The 16,372-nt window shown below is 44.3% G+C and overlaps 1 protein-coding gene across 1 annotated transcript in view; it reads left to right on the forward strand.

The window, feature by feature from the left end:
- Positions 1-16,372, forward strand: part of LOC137374573 (suppressor of tumorigenicity 14 protein homolog) — a 92,725-nt gene that overhangs the window by 35,729 nt on the left and 40,624 nt on the right. The window contains exon 8 of the mRNA XM_068040871.1: positions 15,348-15,573. Within this exon, the coding sequence (XP_067896972.1) occupies positions 15,348-15,573 (226 nt within the window). The remainder of the gene's footprint in view (positions 1-15,347; positions 15,574-16,372) is intronic.

Here is a 16,372-nt window from a genome sequence, read left to right on the forward strand (position 1 = left end):
TGGAGGTGGTCAGTGGTTTGTGAAGCAGTGTCTGGAGTGGCTATAAAGGCCAATTCTAGAGTGACAGACTCTTCCACAGGTGCTGCAGATAAAACCCTAATAGTTACATCCTTAAAAAAGCTCCAATAAATTTGTCAAACAGGATTTCCCTTTAGTAAAACCATGCTGACTTGTTCTAATTATACTATGTTTTTCCAAGTGCATTGTTAAGACTTCTTCACTAATAGTTTCCAGCATCTTCCCAACGACTGATGTTAGGCTAACTGGCCTGTAATTCCCTGTTTTCTCTCTACCTCCTTTCTTGAAAAGTAGTGTAACATTTGCCAACTTCCAATCTGATGGGACCATTCTTGAATCTAAGGAATTCTGGAAAATCATAGCCAGCGCATCCACTATCTCTACAGATATCTCTTTTAGAACCCTAGGGTGTGGGCCATTTGTTCCAGGGATTTGTCATATTTTACTCTATCAGGTTTCTCCAATACTTTTTCTTGGCTGATATGAATTTCCTTAATTTCCTCACTCTTTCTAGCCCTTAGTATATACTTCTGGTATGAAACTTGTGTCTTCTACTGTAAAGACAGACTCCACCAAGGACTGTTCCATCTGCACCTGTGTTGGGACAGACTCGGCTATCAGTGCACGAGGCAGCATGTGGGCCATTGACTGAGGTGGGAGGGTGAGGTCAATGGGTGAGAAGTAACTTCATTTTGAGTGGAGTCCTCACTTCCATGATTCCTTTCACCATCAACTCTCTTGTGGTCCAGCTGCAGTCCTGCGACCACTATGTTGATGAGTAGATCAGTGTGGTAAAGTCTATGGTGTATGTCATCCTATTTAAGGTGGCAGATGTGTTGGTATCTAGCGTCTGCATGGCCATAGTCAAGGCATGCATGGCCTCATTTGATTGGAACATTTCCATGGAGCTGGTCACCCTCTCCATGGAAGAACACGTCATTGAAAAGCTCTGCGGCATCAGCCCATTCATGTTTACGGCGGCTCCTCTATTCTCCATGCAATCCTGATCAGTTTGCTTGGAAGGCTTGTTTGTACATTTCACATTCTCTGCTGCTGCTCAATGATTCTTCTTTTCATTGGCCCCCGGGGTACAACATCTGTGTCCAGCTGAGCAGAAGCTTTGCTGATGTGTTCTATCCACTGCTGCCCCTGCCACCATCACCTCCTTGTGAAGTGTGAGGTACTCGGTGAAAATCCAACCATTTGACTAACTGGTACCGCAGAAGTGAGAATATCTGAGCTGATGCACTGTATGCATGAGTCCTGTGACACACCCTCAGATGGATTCAGGCCCTCTGAAAAATCGTTGTCTGCAACCTCCAACAACGTCTGCTACACATGTCAGAGATAAATGATATGAGCATCTAACAAAATGAAACAAAAAACGAGTGAGTATGATGCATGTCAGGTAAAATCTTCAAGCGGAAACCAGGCCAAATACAAGAAGTTGAGAGGGGAAGTGACGAGGAAAATAAGACTGGCAAAAAGAGAATATGAGAATAAATGGCAGTTAACAGAAAAGGGAACCCAAAAATCTTCTGCTGGCATATAAATAGTAAGCTGGTAGAAAGAGGCAGGGTGACTCCTATTAGGGTCACAGAGGATGATATATGCTTAGAGGCACAGGGCAAGGTTAGAATACTTAATGAGTACTTTGTATCGGTGTTTACTAAGGAAGAGGATGCTGACAAAATATCAGTCGAAACAGAAGGTAGAGGAAATGGATGGAGTGATGTATTGGAAGGCTGGCTATGCTTAAAGTGAATAAGTCGCCTGGTCCAGATGGCTTGCATCCCAGGATGCTAAAGGAAGTAGGGTGGAGCTAGCAGGAGGACTTGCCATAATCTTCCAATCTTCCCTAGATGCAGGGTAGCTGCCAGAGGATTGGAAAGTGGTAAATGTGACACTCTTATTCAAGAAAGGGTGTAAGGCCATTCCTAGTAATTACAGGCTGGACAGTTTAATGTCAGTGGTGGGTAAGGTTTTAGAAACAATGATTGAGGGGAAAAAATTGACACTTGGGGAGGTTTGAGATAATTAAGGAAAACCAGCACAGATTTGTAAAAGGCAGATCATGTTTGACTAATCTAATTGAATTTTTTGATGTAGTAACAAAGAAGGTTGATGAAGGAAATACAATGGATGTTGTCTATATAGATTTTAAGAAAATGCTTGACAAAGTACCACATAAAAGACTGGTTATCAAAATTGAGGTTCATGGAACAGTAGGGTCCGCATCAGCTTGGATAAAAAAAATTGGTTTACGTACAGAAAACAGCAAGTTATAGTAAATGGTTGTTTTTCAGACTGGACAATGGTAGACAGTGATGTTCCCCATGGATCAGTGCTAGGACCACTGCTTTTTTTGATATGTATAAATAACTTGGATATTGGAATACAGAGTAAAATTTCAAAATGTGCCGATAATACCAAATGTGGAGGCAAGTAATGAGGATGATACCAATCAAATGCAACAGGACATAGATAGTCTAGCAGAATGGATAGACAAGTGCAAGATGGAATTTAATACAGACAAGTGTGAGGTGATGCATTTTGGTAGAAAGGATAGGAAGAGACGACGTAGAATTAATGCCACAGTTCTAAAGAGTGAGCAGGGACAGAGGAACTTGGGTATCTTTGAAGGTGGCAGGACATAATAAGAGAGTAGTTAGCAAAGCACATGGAAACTTGGGCTTCACAAATAGAGGTATTGAGTACAAAAGCAGAGAAGTTATGCTGAACTTTTTTAAAGCTCAATTAGGCCCCAACTAGAGTATTGAAACCAGTTCTGGTCACCATACTTCAGGAAAGACGTGAGGGCCCTTGAGAGGGTGCAGAGAAAATTTACCATAATTGTCCAGATATGAGGGAATTTAGCAGAAGCTGCGATTATTCTCTTTGGAGTGAAGGAAATTGAGGGGAGCTTTTATAGAGTGGGGTGTGAGGAAGAATTCTTTTACGCGGCAAGTGGTAATGATCTGGAACCACTGGTTACGAGGGTGGTGGAAAAAGAGATAGTCAATTATTTCAGAAGGAAATTGGATGGGCACTTGATGGAAAGAAACTTGTAGGACTAGGGGATAGAGCAGGGAATGGGATTGACTGGATTGCTCTACTAAAAGCTGACAAGGATCAATGTGTTGAATGGCCTCCTTCTGTGCCATAATGACTCTATTACACCATACTTGCAAGGTAAAAATGTTGCAAATTATCATTATGAAGATGATCATAGTTCACTTGCTGTTGAAATGACTGAGTGCCATTTGACTTGTGGGTTGTTGATATTTAATTGTGTCACCAGGTAGATGGAAGGTCCCCGTCTCCCATGGCCTAAGACGCCAAAACTCTACGATCTCCAGCACCTCCTCCTCTGAATTTGTTAGCTGGGAAATGTGTGGAGGACTACCTCTAGTTCTCTCGCTCTCCATCGTGTTCTGTGCCCCCTTCTGTATTGAGGCAAAGAACAGACCTATGAGTGAGAGTAATGGAATATTTTCACCTGATAGATGCAATGCATTTGATGAGGATGACCATGAGGTAGAAATATGAAATTGCGTAAGGATAAGGGTGAGTGGGAGTGTTTCAAGGATAAATGGGGATGTGAGGAAGTACATAGAAAGAGAAGGTGGCTGGGTATCCAAGGTAAGTGACTGTGATAAGTGATATGATGGAGTAGGATAATCGAATCATAGGAAAGTAGAGCACAAAAAGAGGCCATTTGGCCCATTGAGTCTTTCAAACGGCAATCCAGTTAAACCCACAGCCAGTCTTTTCCAAATCCCTACAATTGTTTTTCCTTCAAGTATTTATCCAATTCCTTTTTGAAGGCTCCTATTGAATTCTATCACCCTATTAGGCACTGCATTCCAATCCCTAACCATTCAATTCATGAAAAAGTTTGTTCTCATGTCGTCTGTGGTTCTATCACTTAGATCAATGTGCTCCATTTATCGACCCTTCAGACACTGGAAGCAGTTGCTCCTTATTTACTTTATCTAAACTGTTCATGATTTAAAACGCCTCCATTAAATTTCCTCTTCGCCTTCTCTTTAAGCAAAAAAAACTCCAGCTTCTCCAGTTTATCCATGTAATTGTATTGTCTCAGCCCTGGAGCCATTCTAATAAATCTCTTCTGTGCCCTCTCCAAAGGCTTCCTAAAGTGTTGTGCCCAGAATCGGAAACAATACTCCAGCTGAGACTGGACTTTATTTAGTTTTATTGAGGTTAGCATAACATTCCTGGCTTTTCTACTCTGTGGGTTAAATTTTCTGGGCCCCCTGAAGTCGGGAATGGAGATGGGGGAGGGCCCTGAAAATACTGGCACCAAGTGATGTGTCAGTTTTAAGACGCTGTTCCTGGCAACGGCAATAATCACCAGGACAGAGGAAGGGCGGGACAGGATCCTGCTATCCTCCCAGTTAAGGCCATTTGAAGCTGTTTAAAAGCTCATTTAAGAGCTTGCCAAGATTTCAAGTTGAAATTTATAAATGGGTGCACCGAGTACCCGCACTTTCAGAAAAAGATCAGCCGAAGGGAGCCGGGTAATCCTCAGCGAATCACCCCAACTCCATTAGTGAGTCAGTAGGGCAAAGGGGGACTCAACACTTGCTAAAGGGGTGCCCTTGGTGCTGTGCAGATGGCAGGGAGAGTGGGCCCAAGCCAGTACCTGGGCTTTGAATGGGGTCAGCATCCCCTGGAATTGCAGGGGCAGAAGAGCAGGTGACAAGGCTGCCGAGGACAGTTGGGTGGCAACCTGCCCAGAAGGTCATAGAATCATAAGAAAGTTTAAGGCACAGAAAAAGGCCACTTGGTCCATCATGTCTGAGCTGGCCAAAGGACAAGAAAGAGCCACCCAGCCTGATCCCGCTTTCGGGCATTTGGTCAGTCGCTGTGCTGGTTATGGCACTTCAGGTGCACATCCAAGCACATTTAAATGAGATGAGGTTTTCTGCCTCTACCACCCTTTCAGGCAGTGAGTTCCAGACCCCCACCACCCTCTGCTGAAAAGATTTTTCCTCAATTCCCCTCGAATCCTTCTATCAATCACTTTAAATCTATGCCCCTTTGTCACTGATCTCTCTGCTAAGGTAAATAGGCCATTCCCATCCATTGCATCCAGATCCCTCACAATTCTGTAAATCTCAATGAAATCTCTGCTCAACCTCTTCACTTCCAAGGAGATCAATCCCAGCCTATCCAATCTTTCCTCATTGACACAATTTTCCAGTCCTGGCAACATCCTTGTTAATCTCCTCTGTACCCTCTCTAGTGCAATTCCATCCTTTCTGTAATGAGCTGACCAGAACTGCACACAGTACTCAAGTTGCAACCTAACTAGTGTTTTATATAGTTCCAGCAAAAACTCCCTATACTTTTATTTATTTTTTATTCATTCATGGGACGTGGGCATCACTGGCTAGGCCAGCATTTATTGCCCATCCCTAATTGCCCTTGAGAAGGTGGTAGTGAGCTGCCTTCTTGAACCGCTGCAGTCAATGGGAGGTAGGTACATCCACAGTGCTGTTAGGAAGGGAGTTCCAGGATTTTAGACCCAGCGACAGTGAAGGAACGGCGATATAGTTCCAAGTTAGGATGGTGTGTGACTTGGAGGGGAACTTGCAGGTGGTGATGTTCCCATGCATTTGCTGCCCTTGTCCTTCCAGTTGGTAGAGGTCGCGGGTTTGGAAAATGCTGTCGAAGGAGCCTTGGTGCATTGCTGCAGTGCATCTTGTAGATGGTACACACTGTTGCCACTGTGCGTCGGTGGTGGAGGGAGTGAATGTTTGTGGATGGGGTGCCAATCAAGACGGCAGCTTTGTCCTGGATGGTGTCGAGCTTCTTGAGTGTTGTTGGAGCTGCACCCATCCAGGCAAGTGGAGAGTATTCCTTCACACTCCTGACTTGTGCCTTGCAGAAACATAGAAAAACAGGAGCAGGAGTAGGCCATTCGGCCCTTCGAGCCTGCACCGCCATTCAATACAATCATGGCTGATCATCCAAACTCAGTACCCTGTTCCCGCTTTCTCCCCATATCCCTTGATCCCTTTAGCCCGAAGAACGATATCTAACTCCTTCTTGAATATATTTAATGATTTAGCCTCAACTGCTTTCTGTGGTAAAGAATTCCACAAATTCACCACTCCCTGGGTGAAGAAATCCCTCCTCATCTCAGTCCTAAATAGCTTACCCCTTATCCTTAGACTGTGACCCCTGGTCCTGGGCTCCCCCGCCATCGAGAACATCCTTCCTGTAGCTAGTCTGTCCAGTCCTGTTAGAATTTTGTAGGTTTCTATGAGATCCCCTCATACTTCTAAACTCTAGTGAATACAAGCCTAATCGACCCAATCTCTTTTCATACGTCAGTCCTGCCAACCCAGGAATCAATCTGGTGAACCTTCACTGCACTCCCTCCATAGCAAGAATGTCCTTCCTCAGATAAGGAGACCAAAACTGCACACTATACTCCACATGTGGTCTCATCAAGGCCTTGTTTAATTGCAGCAAGACATCCTTGCTCCTGTACTCGAATCCTCTCGCTATGAAGGCCAACATACCATTTGCCTTCTTAACTGCCTGCTGCACCTGCATACTTACTTTCAGCGACTGGTGCACAAGGACACCCAGGTCTCGCTGCACCTCCCCCTTTCCCAATCTATCGCCGTTCAGATAATAATCTGCCTTTCTGTTTTTGCCACCTAATTGGATAACCTCACATTTATCCACATTATACTGCATCTGCTATGTATTTGCCCACTCTCTCAACCTGTCCAAATCACACTGGAGCTTCTCTGCATCCTCCTCACAGCTCCCACTCCCACCCAGCTTTGTGTTGTCTGCAAACTTGGATATATTACATTTAATTCCCTAATCTATATCATTAATATATATTGTGAATGGCTGGGGTCCTAGGACTGATCCCTGCGGTACCCCACTAGTCACTGCCTGCCATTCGGAAAAAGACCCGTTTATTCCTACTCTTTGTTTCCTGTCTGCCAACCAGACAGGGTAATGTTAGCAAGAATACAATTAGAACAGAGGAGACTTGAATTGGAATTCCAGAGAGAGAAAGAGCAGAGAGAGTATCAAGAAAGGGAAAAAGAGGAGGAAAGAGAGCTAAGGCGGCTTGAATTAACTAGGGAAGGCCCAATACCCCAGTGAAAGCACAACCAGCAAGGGAGCTGCCCCTAGCTGAGGGCCTTGTGCTGAGTTCTTAAAGTTCTCCCAGTTGATTCCAAGGTTCAATGAGGGAGACATGGAGCCATTTTCGTCACTTTTGAAAAGCTTTCAAGACAGCTGAAATGGCCGGCCAAGAGCTGGACCCTGCTGTTACAAAGCAAATTAACAGGAAAAGTCTATGAGGTTTATTCATTGTTGCCAGATGAAAGTTAATCAAATTATGAGATGACTGAAAATGCTATCCTCGGGGCATATCAGCTAGTACTGGAAGCGTACCACCAGAAATTTAGAACCCTCCGGAAGCAGCCTGATCAAACTTACCTCGAGTTTGAAAGGGTTAAGCAGCTTGCTTTTGACTAGTGGATTAGGGCAGTTAAGGTCCAGCCCACACATGAAAACCTCGGAGAGGTGATTCTTCTTGAGGAATTTGAAAACTCACTTCCCCTTTCTATTGAAAACTACGGAGAGGAACAAAAGTTCAAAGAGCCAGGCAGGCCTCAGTTCTGGCTGATGAATTTACCCTTGTACATAAATCCTTACCCCAAGGGAAAATCTTCCGTAGTCATTACCACAAACACGAAAAGCAGAAAATGTGGGATGTTGATAGGAGCCCGAACAGCCCTGGGTGAGAACAGAAAGCTGGATACATGGGGCCCTCCTCATGCCAAAAAAGTCGGTGCTGAGAGCAGGCGTGAGACCTGAAGACCTGGGTGTTTCCACTGTAACGAGGCAGGGAACCTTCGAGTACTGAACAAATTCTTGGAGCTGCGGTCTGACAAGTCCCCGGGTCCTGATGGACTTCATCCTATGGTTTTTAAAGAAGTGGCTAGTGAAGTAGTTGATGCGTTAGTTTTGATTTTCCAAAATTCACTAGATTTCTGTTAGATTGGGAAATAGCAAAAGTAACTCCTTTATTCAAAAAGGGAGGGAGAGAAAGCAGGAAACTACAGGCCAGTTAGCTTAACATTTGTCTTAGGGAAAATGTTAGAAGCTATTATGAAAGACGGTATAGGAGAGTGAGGAGGTGAGTTACTCAGGATTCCTAGCCTCTGACCTGCTCTTGTAGCCATGGTATTTATATGGCTACTCCAGTTCAGTTTCTGCTCAAATGGTAGCCCCTAGGATGTTGATAGTGGTGGATTCAGCAATGGTAATGCCATTGAATGTCAAGGGGAGATCGTTCAATTCTCTCTTGTTGGAGATGGTCATAGCCTGGCACTTGTGTGGCGCGAATGTTACTTGCCACTTATCAGCCCAAGCCTGGATATTGTCCAGGTCTTGCTGCATTTCTACACGGACTGCTTCAGTATCTGAGGAGTTGCGAATGGTGCTGAACATTGTGCAATCATCAGTGAACATCCCCACTTCTGACCTTATGATTGAAGGAAGGTCATTGATGAAGCAGCTGAAGATGGTTGGGCCTAGGACACTACACTGAGGTACTCCTGCAGTGATGTCCTGAAGCTCAGATGACTGACCTCCAACAACCACAACCATCTTCCTTTGCACTAGATATGACTCCAACCAGCGGAGAGTTTTCCCCCTAATTCCCATTGACTTCAGTTTTGCTAGGACTCCTTGATGCCATACTCAGTCAAATGCTGCCTTGATGTCAAGGGCAGTCACTCCCACCTCACCTCTTGAGTTCAGCTCTTTTATCCATGTTTGAAACAAGGCTGTGTTGAGGTCAGGAACTGAGTGGCCCTGGCAGAACCCAAACCGAGCGTCACTGAGCAGGTTATTGCTAAGCAAGTGCCGTTGGATGGCACTGTTGATGACCCTTTCCATCATTTTACTGTTAATTGAGAGTAGGCTGATGGGGCAGTAATTGGCCGGGTTGGTCATCCTGCTTTTTGTGTACAGGACATACCTGGGCAATGTTCCACATTGCAGGGTAGATGCCAGTGTTGTAGCTGTACTGGAACAGCTTTGCTAGGGGCACGGCAAGTTCTGGAGAACAAGTCTTCAGTACCATTTTTGGACTATTGCCAGGGCCCATAGCCTTTGCAGTATCCAGTGCCTTGATATCATGCGGAGTGAATTAAATTGGCGGAAGACTGGCATCTGTGATGCTGGGGACCTCAGGAGGAGGCCGAGATGGATCATCAACTCGGCACTTCTGGCTGAAGATTGTTGCAAATGCTTCTGCCTTATCTTTCGCACTGATGTGCTGGGCTCCCCCATCATTGAGGATGGGGATATTTGTGGAGCCACCTCCTCCAGTTAGTTGCTTAATTGTCAACCACCATTCACGACTGGATGTGGTAGGACTGCAGAGCTTAGATCTGATCTGTTCGTTATGGGATTGCGTCGTTCTGTCTGTCGCATGCTGCTTACGCAGTTTGGCATGCAGGTTGTCCTGTGTTGTAGCTTCACCAAGTTGACACCTCATTCTGAGGTATGCCTGGTGCTGCTCCTGGCATGCCCTCCTGCACTCTTCATTGCACCAGGATTGGTCTCCTGGCTAGATGGTAATGGGGGATTTTTTGGGCCATAAGGTTACAGATTGTGGTTGAGTACAATTCTGCTGCTGTTGATGGCCCACAGCACCTCATGGAAGCCCAGTTTTGCATTGCTAGATCTGTTCGAAATCTATCCCATTTAGCACGGTAGTAGTGCCGCACAACACAATGGAGGGTATCCTCAATGTGAAGGCAGGAATTTGTCTCCATGAGGACTGTGTGGTGGTCACTCCTACTAATACGGTCATGGACAGATGCATCTGCGGCAGGCAGATTGGTGAGGACGAGGTCAAGTATGTTTTTCTCTCTTGTTGGTTTCTTCACCACCTGCCGCAGACCCAGTCTAGCAGCCATGTCCTTTAGGACTTGGCCAGCTCGGTCAGTAGTAGCACTAGAGCCACTCTTGGTGATGGACATTGAAGTCCCCCACCCAGAGTACATTTTGTGCCCTTGCCACCCTCAGTGCTTCCTCCAAGTGGTGTTCAACATGGAGGAGTACTGACTTATCAGCTGAGGGAGGTTGGTAGGTGGTAATCAGCAGGAAGTTTCCTTGTCCATGTTTAACCTGATGCCATGAGACTTCATTGGGTCCGGAGTCGATGTTGAGGACTCCCAGGGCAACTCCCTCCCGACTGTTCACCACTGAGCCACCACCTCTGCCGGGTCTGTCCTGCCGATGGGACAGGACATACCTGGGGATGGTGATGGCAGTGTCTGGGACATTGTCAGGTATGATTCTGTGAGTATGACTATGTCAGGCTGTTGCTTGACTAGTCTATGGGACGACTCTCCCAACTTTGGCACAAGCCCCCGATGTTAGTAAGGAGGACTTTGCAGGGTTGACCGGGCTGGGTTTGCCATTGTCGTTTCCGGTGCCTCGGTCAATTCCGGGTGGTCCGTCCAGTTTCATTTTTTTTAATTGACTTCATAGTGGTTAGATACAGCTGAGTGGCTTTCTAGGCCATTTCAGAGGGCTTGTAAGAGTCAACCACATTGCTGTTGGTCTGGAGTCACATGTAGGCCAGACCAGGTAAGGACAGCAGATTTCCTTCCCTAAAGGACATTAGTGAACCAGATGGGTTTTTACAACAATTGACAATGGTTTCATGGCCATTATTAGACTAGCTTTTAATTCCAGATTTATTAATTGAATTCAAATTCCACCTTCTGCTGTGTTGGGATTTGAACCCATGTCCCCAGAGCAACACCCTGAGTCTCTGGGTTACATTGAAGGTACAGTACAGAAACAGGCCATTCAGCCCAACCAGTCCATTCTGGAATTTATGCTCCATCATGCCTCCTCGCATCCTTCCTCATATAACTCTATCAGCATAACCTTGTATCCTTTTCATCCCCCAGATGCTTATCCAGCTTCGCCTTAAATTTATACTATCCACCTCAACTAGTCCCAGTGGTAGCAAGTTCCACATTCTCATCACACTCTGGATAAAGATGTTTCTTCTGAATTTCCTATTGGATTTCCTGGTGATTATCTTATATTGATAGCCTCTAGTTTTGCTGTTCCTCACAAGTCAAAACAGACTCTGTTTTATTATAATTTTCAATACCTCTATTGGGTCACCCCTCAGCCTTCTTTTTTCAATGGAAAAGAGATCCAGCCTGTTCATCCTTTTCGGATAGGTATAATCTCACAGTTCCGTACATCTTTTCTGCACGCTCTCCAGTGTCTTTGTATCCTTCTTATAATATGGCAACCAGATCTGCATATACTCCAAGAGTAGTCTAAACAAAGTCCAATACAGGTTTAGCGTAGCTTCTCTACTTTTCAATTCCATCCCTACAAAAATAAACCTTAGTGCTTGGTTTGCTTTTGTTATGGCCTTATTGACCCATTTCACAACTTTTAGTGCTTTGTGTATTTGTACTCCCAAATCTCTTCGCTCCTCTACCCCATTTAGATTTACATTTTCTAATATGTGACTTCCTTATTTTTTGTATCTATGTTGAAATAAATGTGTCAATTATATGCACATTCTGCAAGTTTCTTAATGTTAATCACACCTTTTAGCCAATAACCCAGATTCCTTCATCACCAGCACCGGGTATGGCCTGTTCCATCGGTGGCACAGATCCACCAGAGGAGGCAGCACAGTGGTATACAGACCGGAGTCAACATTAACTCCAGACACCATATTTTATTCTTTGTAAACAACTATTCAGTGCTCTTCCTATGTCACTAGCACTGCTATGTTCTTTCTTCGCTGTGTTCTTAGAGGGGCCCATCTACCCATAAAGTAGGGTAGATAATGATGCCGATTAATTGTTTTCTGCAGAGTAATTAGATAACAATTTATAACTCTAGTTTTCGAGCATAGCTTTTGTTGTTGAACTTATCTGCTTAATGAAAAATTGCAGATTGTTATTTATAGGGCTGTCAGTTTGCGCAATTTGTTTATTGTAAATTAAGTTGGAACCTAGTTAATTATACATTTGTACAGTGTGAGAAAATATGACACATGGAAAGCCATACTGAGATTCAGACTACTAGGCTAGATGGGATTGAGGTTCACAAGGAGGAGGTGTTAGCAATTTTGGAAAGTGTGAAAATAGATAAGTTCCCTGGGCCAGATGGGATTTATCCTAGGATTCTCTGGGAAGCCAGGGAGGAGATTGCGGAGCCTTTGTCCTTGATCTTTATGTCCTCATTGTCGACAGGAATAGTGCCGGAAGACTGGAGGATAGCAAATGTTGTCCCCTTGTTCAAGAAGGGGAGTGGAGACAGCCCTGGTAATTATAGACCTGTGAGCCTTACTTCGGTTGTGGGTAAAATGTTGGAAAAGGTTATAAGAGACAGGATTTGTAATCATCTTGAAAAGAATAAGTTCATTAGCGATAGTCAGCACGGTTTTGTGAAGGGTAGGTCGTGCCTCACAAACCTTATTGAGTTTTTCGAGAAGGTGACCAAACAGGTGGATGAGGGTAAAGCAGTGGATGTGGTGTATATGGATTTCAGTAAGGCGTTTGATAAGGTTCCCCACGGTAGGCTATTGCAGAAAATACGGAAGTATGGGGTTGAAGGTGATTTAGAGCTTTAGATCAGAAATTGGCTAGCTGAAAGAAGACAGAGGGTGGTGGTTGATGGCAAATGTTCATCCTGGAGTTTAGTTACTAGTGGTGTACTGCAAGGATCTGTTTTGGGGCCACTGCTGTTTGTCATTTTTATAAATGACCTGGAACAGGGTGTAGAAGGGTGGGTTAGTAAATTTGCGGATGACACTAAGGTCGGTGGAGTTGTGGATAGTGCCAAAGGATGTTGTAGGGTACAGAGGGACATAGATAGGCTGCAGAGCTGGGCTGAGAAATGGCAAATGGAGTTTAATGCGGAAAAGTGTGAGCGATTCACTTTGGAAGGAGTAACAGGAATGCAGAGTACTGGGCTAATGGGAAGATTCTTGGTAGTGTAGATGAACAGAGAGATCTTGGTGTCCAGGTACATAAATCCCTGAAAGTTGCTACCCAGGTTAATAGGGCTGTTAAGAAGGCATATGGTGTGTTAGCTTTTATTAGTAGGGGGATCGAGTTTCCGGGCCACGAGGTCATGCTGCAGCTGTACAAAACTCTGGTGAGACCGCACCTGGAGTATTGCGTGCAGTTCTGGTCACCGCATTATAGGAAGGATGTGGAAGCTTTGGAAAGTGTGCAGAGGAGATTTACTAGGATGTTGCCTGGTATGGAGGCAAGGTCTTACGAGGAAAGGCTGAGGGACTTGAGGTTGTTTTCGTTGGAGAGAAGGAGGAGGAGAGGTGACTTAATAGAGACATATAAGATAATCAGAGGGTTAGATAGGGTGGATAGTGAGAGTCTTTTTCCTCGGATGGTGATGGCAAACACGAGGGGACATAGCTTTAAGTTGAGGGGAGATAGATATAGGACAGATGTTAGAGGTAGTTTCTTTACTCAGAGAGTAGTAGGGACGTGGAACGCCCTGCCTGCAACAGTAGTAGACTCGCCAACTTTAAGGGCCTTTAAGTGGTCATTGGATAGACATATGGATGAAAATGGAATAGTGTAGGTCAGATCGTTTCACAGGTCGGCGCAACATCGAGGGCCGAAGGGCCTGTACTGCGCTGTAATGTTCTAAATAAAAAATAACCATGTTTAAAAACCTTCAAGCCACCTACTGAGAAATGAGTATCTTTTTGCCTGATATGATTATGTACTCTTTTCCCACAGGGGCTTACCCCAATTACCTAAGTCCATAGATCTTAGCCACAAATTGGCAACAACCAAGGCATACTGACTCCCAAGTGTGAACACAGATACTGCTGGAATTTAAGCTGCTGAATACACAGCCTACCAGCAAAAAGCACTGGTAAGCGTTGTGCTGTTTATTCAGCCAGAATCATCCTATCCATTGGGATATTGGCTTACAGGGTTATCTAGAGCTAAGTGGCAAGAACATCCATGCCATATACTAACCGAACCACTGAGAGAAGATGAGAGCTGAATTTATGTTAACTTTTTTTCAGGAAGTTACAACCTCAGCAGATTACTTAAAATCAATTTGTAATTTGTAATAACATCTCAGGATCAGATTCCACATGGGTGGAACCCACCTCTACCTCTCCAGTGACTCTCTTGACCCCTTCACTGTCCCTGTGCTGTTAAAATGCTTGTCTGACATCCAGTCTTGGATGAACCACAATTTTATCAAAAACTCTGTACCCTTGCCACAAATTCCACCCCCACCTTGCCACTATCTCAAGATGGTTCAGACTGTTCACAATTTCAGGGCCTTCCTCAGGGACCTCGGGGAGACGAGCTTCCCACCCCATTTTCTTTCCATCACAAAGACTGCATATTATATATTACCCACCTCCATCTCAGCATATCTAAGACAGTCAACTCCAGATTTAACTATTCCATTACTCTCCTGCTTGACTTCCTATTATCAACCCTCTGTAAACTTTAACTCATCCAAAGGCCTACTGCCTGTTTCCTATCCTGCACCAAGTCACATACACTTATCATCCTTGTACTTGCTGAACTACACAGGCATCTGGTCCTCCAATTTAAAATTCTCATCCTGGTGTTTAAATCACTTCACAGCCTTGTTTTTCCCTATCTCTGTAACTTTTCCGGTATACAACTGGACCCTCACCATCCCCCAATCCCCACCACCAAGAACTGTCTTCTTCTGACTCCAACTCTGGCCTATTGTGCATCCACCACCCGCCCCCCCACCACCCCCCCCCCCACCCAACCTTTGCTTCACCAGTGGTAATGAAGCCCAAGATCTGGAATTACCTCCCTAAACCCCTCCAACACTCTCTCCTTTAAGATCCGCCTTGAAACCTAACTTTTTGAGCAAACATTTGGCCACACTTCTTAATATCTCCTTTTGCTCACTGTCCATTTTTATGTGATTACACCTTTTTGAAGTGCTTTAGTAGATTTTTCTATGTTAAAGGCATTATATAAATGCACGCTTTGTTGATTTTGTTAAGCAACTTGGGTCAGGAATTTCCAAGGAGCTGCTCTTATTCCGCCACCATAACTTGCTAGAAATGTAGCAGAAACCCCATTTATGTGCATAAATGCAGCTCTGAGGGAAGTTTGTTCCTTAGTTCTGGATGAAAAGTATCCAACTAAGAAGATCCAATTGGCTTACATATCAAAATAAATGAAGTAAATATCCTAATTCTTTTGGATTTATTTGTGTCTTTTTAGGTCAATGTGTATTCCGTGTTCTGTTACTGAGCAAAGAACAGACGTTTGATTCTCTGAGATTAGTGAACTGCAACAAAAACAGTAGCAACTATTGGCTGGTGCAGGGAGAGCATGGTCACTCCATCAAAGCTACAATTTCAACAAAAGATGAAGGATCTGTCTGTAGTTGCATGGATGTGGCAACGTATAATACTTGGGTCCCAGGCTCTAAGCAAACTGTTAGTAAGTACGTGTCATTCAGAGAAACTTTGCAGTCGATGAATTTGAAAAAAGTTGTGTATTTCTTTTGTTTTGCAGACTATGTTATTTATCCCATATATCATGGTTGTCTATTTTAACATACAACTAAATGTTTAACGTACAATTAATTAAAAACCCCTCAGTTTAATAAAGTTTCCATTTTGAAAAAAATCTCCCATTCTCACTAGATATTCCATAAAATTTATTGCCATAGCCAGTCTCCTCCTAGAATTCCAGCCAGCATGTTAGGCCCTGTCAAAGCCATGCCTACTGGGATCAGGTATAGTTCTATTTTGGGCCTACTGAAGGCTGCAAAGAACTCCGAGAGCTAAGATAATCAATTTTAGAGGGGACTGGTTACCTCTGAATGATAGCTCTTCTTTCCCTTCGAGTCAAATTTTAAAAAAAATTTTAAGTCACCTTCAACCCAATAAAGGCCTTTATCCCCATCAGGGTAGCGCCCCACTGCTCTGATTGTTCCCTGGAAACTCAGCGTGAGTACTTCTCTTGTGCATCTACAGAAGCTACCCACCTGCCTAGATTATTAAAATGAATCCATCCCTGCAATTTGGGATGCAGTGAATGTTTTGCAGTGCTGTCAGTCAAGAGTCCTGCCTTACCACACATCTGAAAGTGGAACAGGGATGTTGGAATTTCGACTCATACGGATGTCCAGCTCGAAAGGAAAAATAACTTTATGATAACAATAACTTTATTGTACCATTTCTACTGAGATTTCAGGGAATAATGTCCTCGCCACATGTGCAGGGAGGGCCATGCCATGA

The sequence above is a fragment of the Heterodontus francisci genome, chromosome 10, assembly GCF_036365525.1.
Source record: "Heterodontus francisci isolate sHetFra1 chromosome 10, sHetFra1.hap1, whole genome shotgun sequence".
Taxonomy (NCBI): Eukaryota; Metazoa; Chordata; class Chondrichthyes; order Heterodontiformes; family Heterodontidae; genus Heterodontus; species Heterodontus francisci.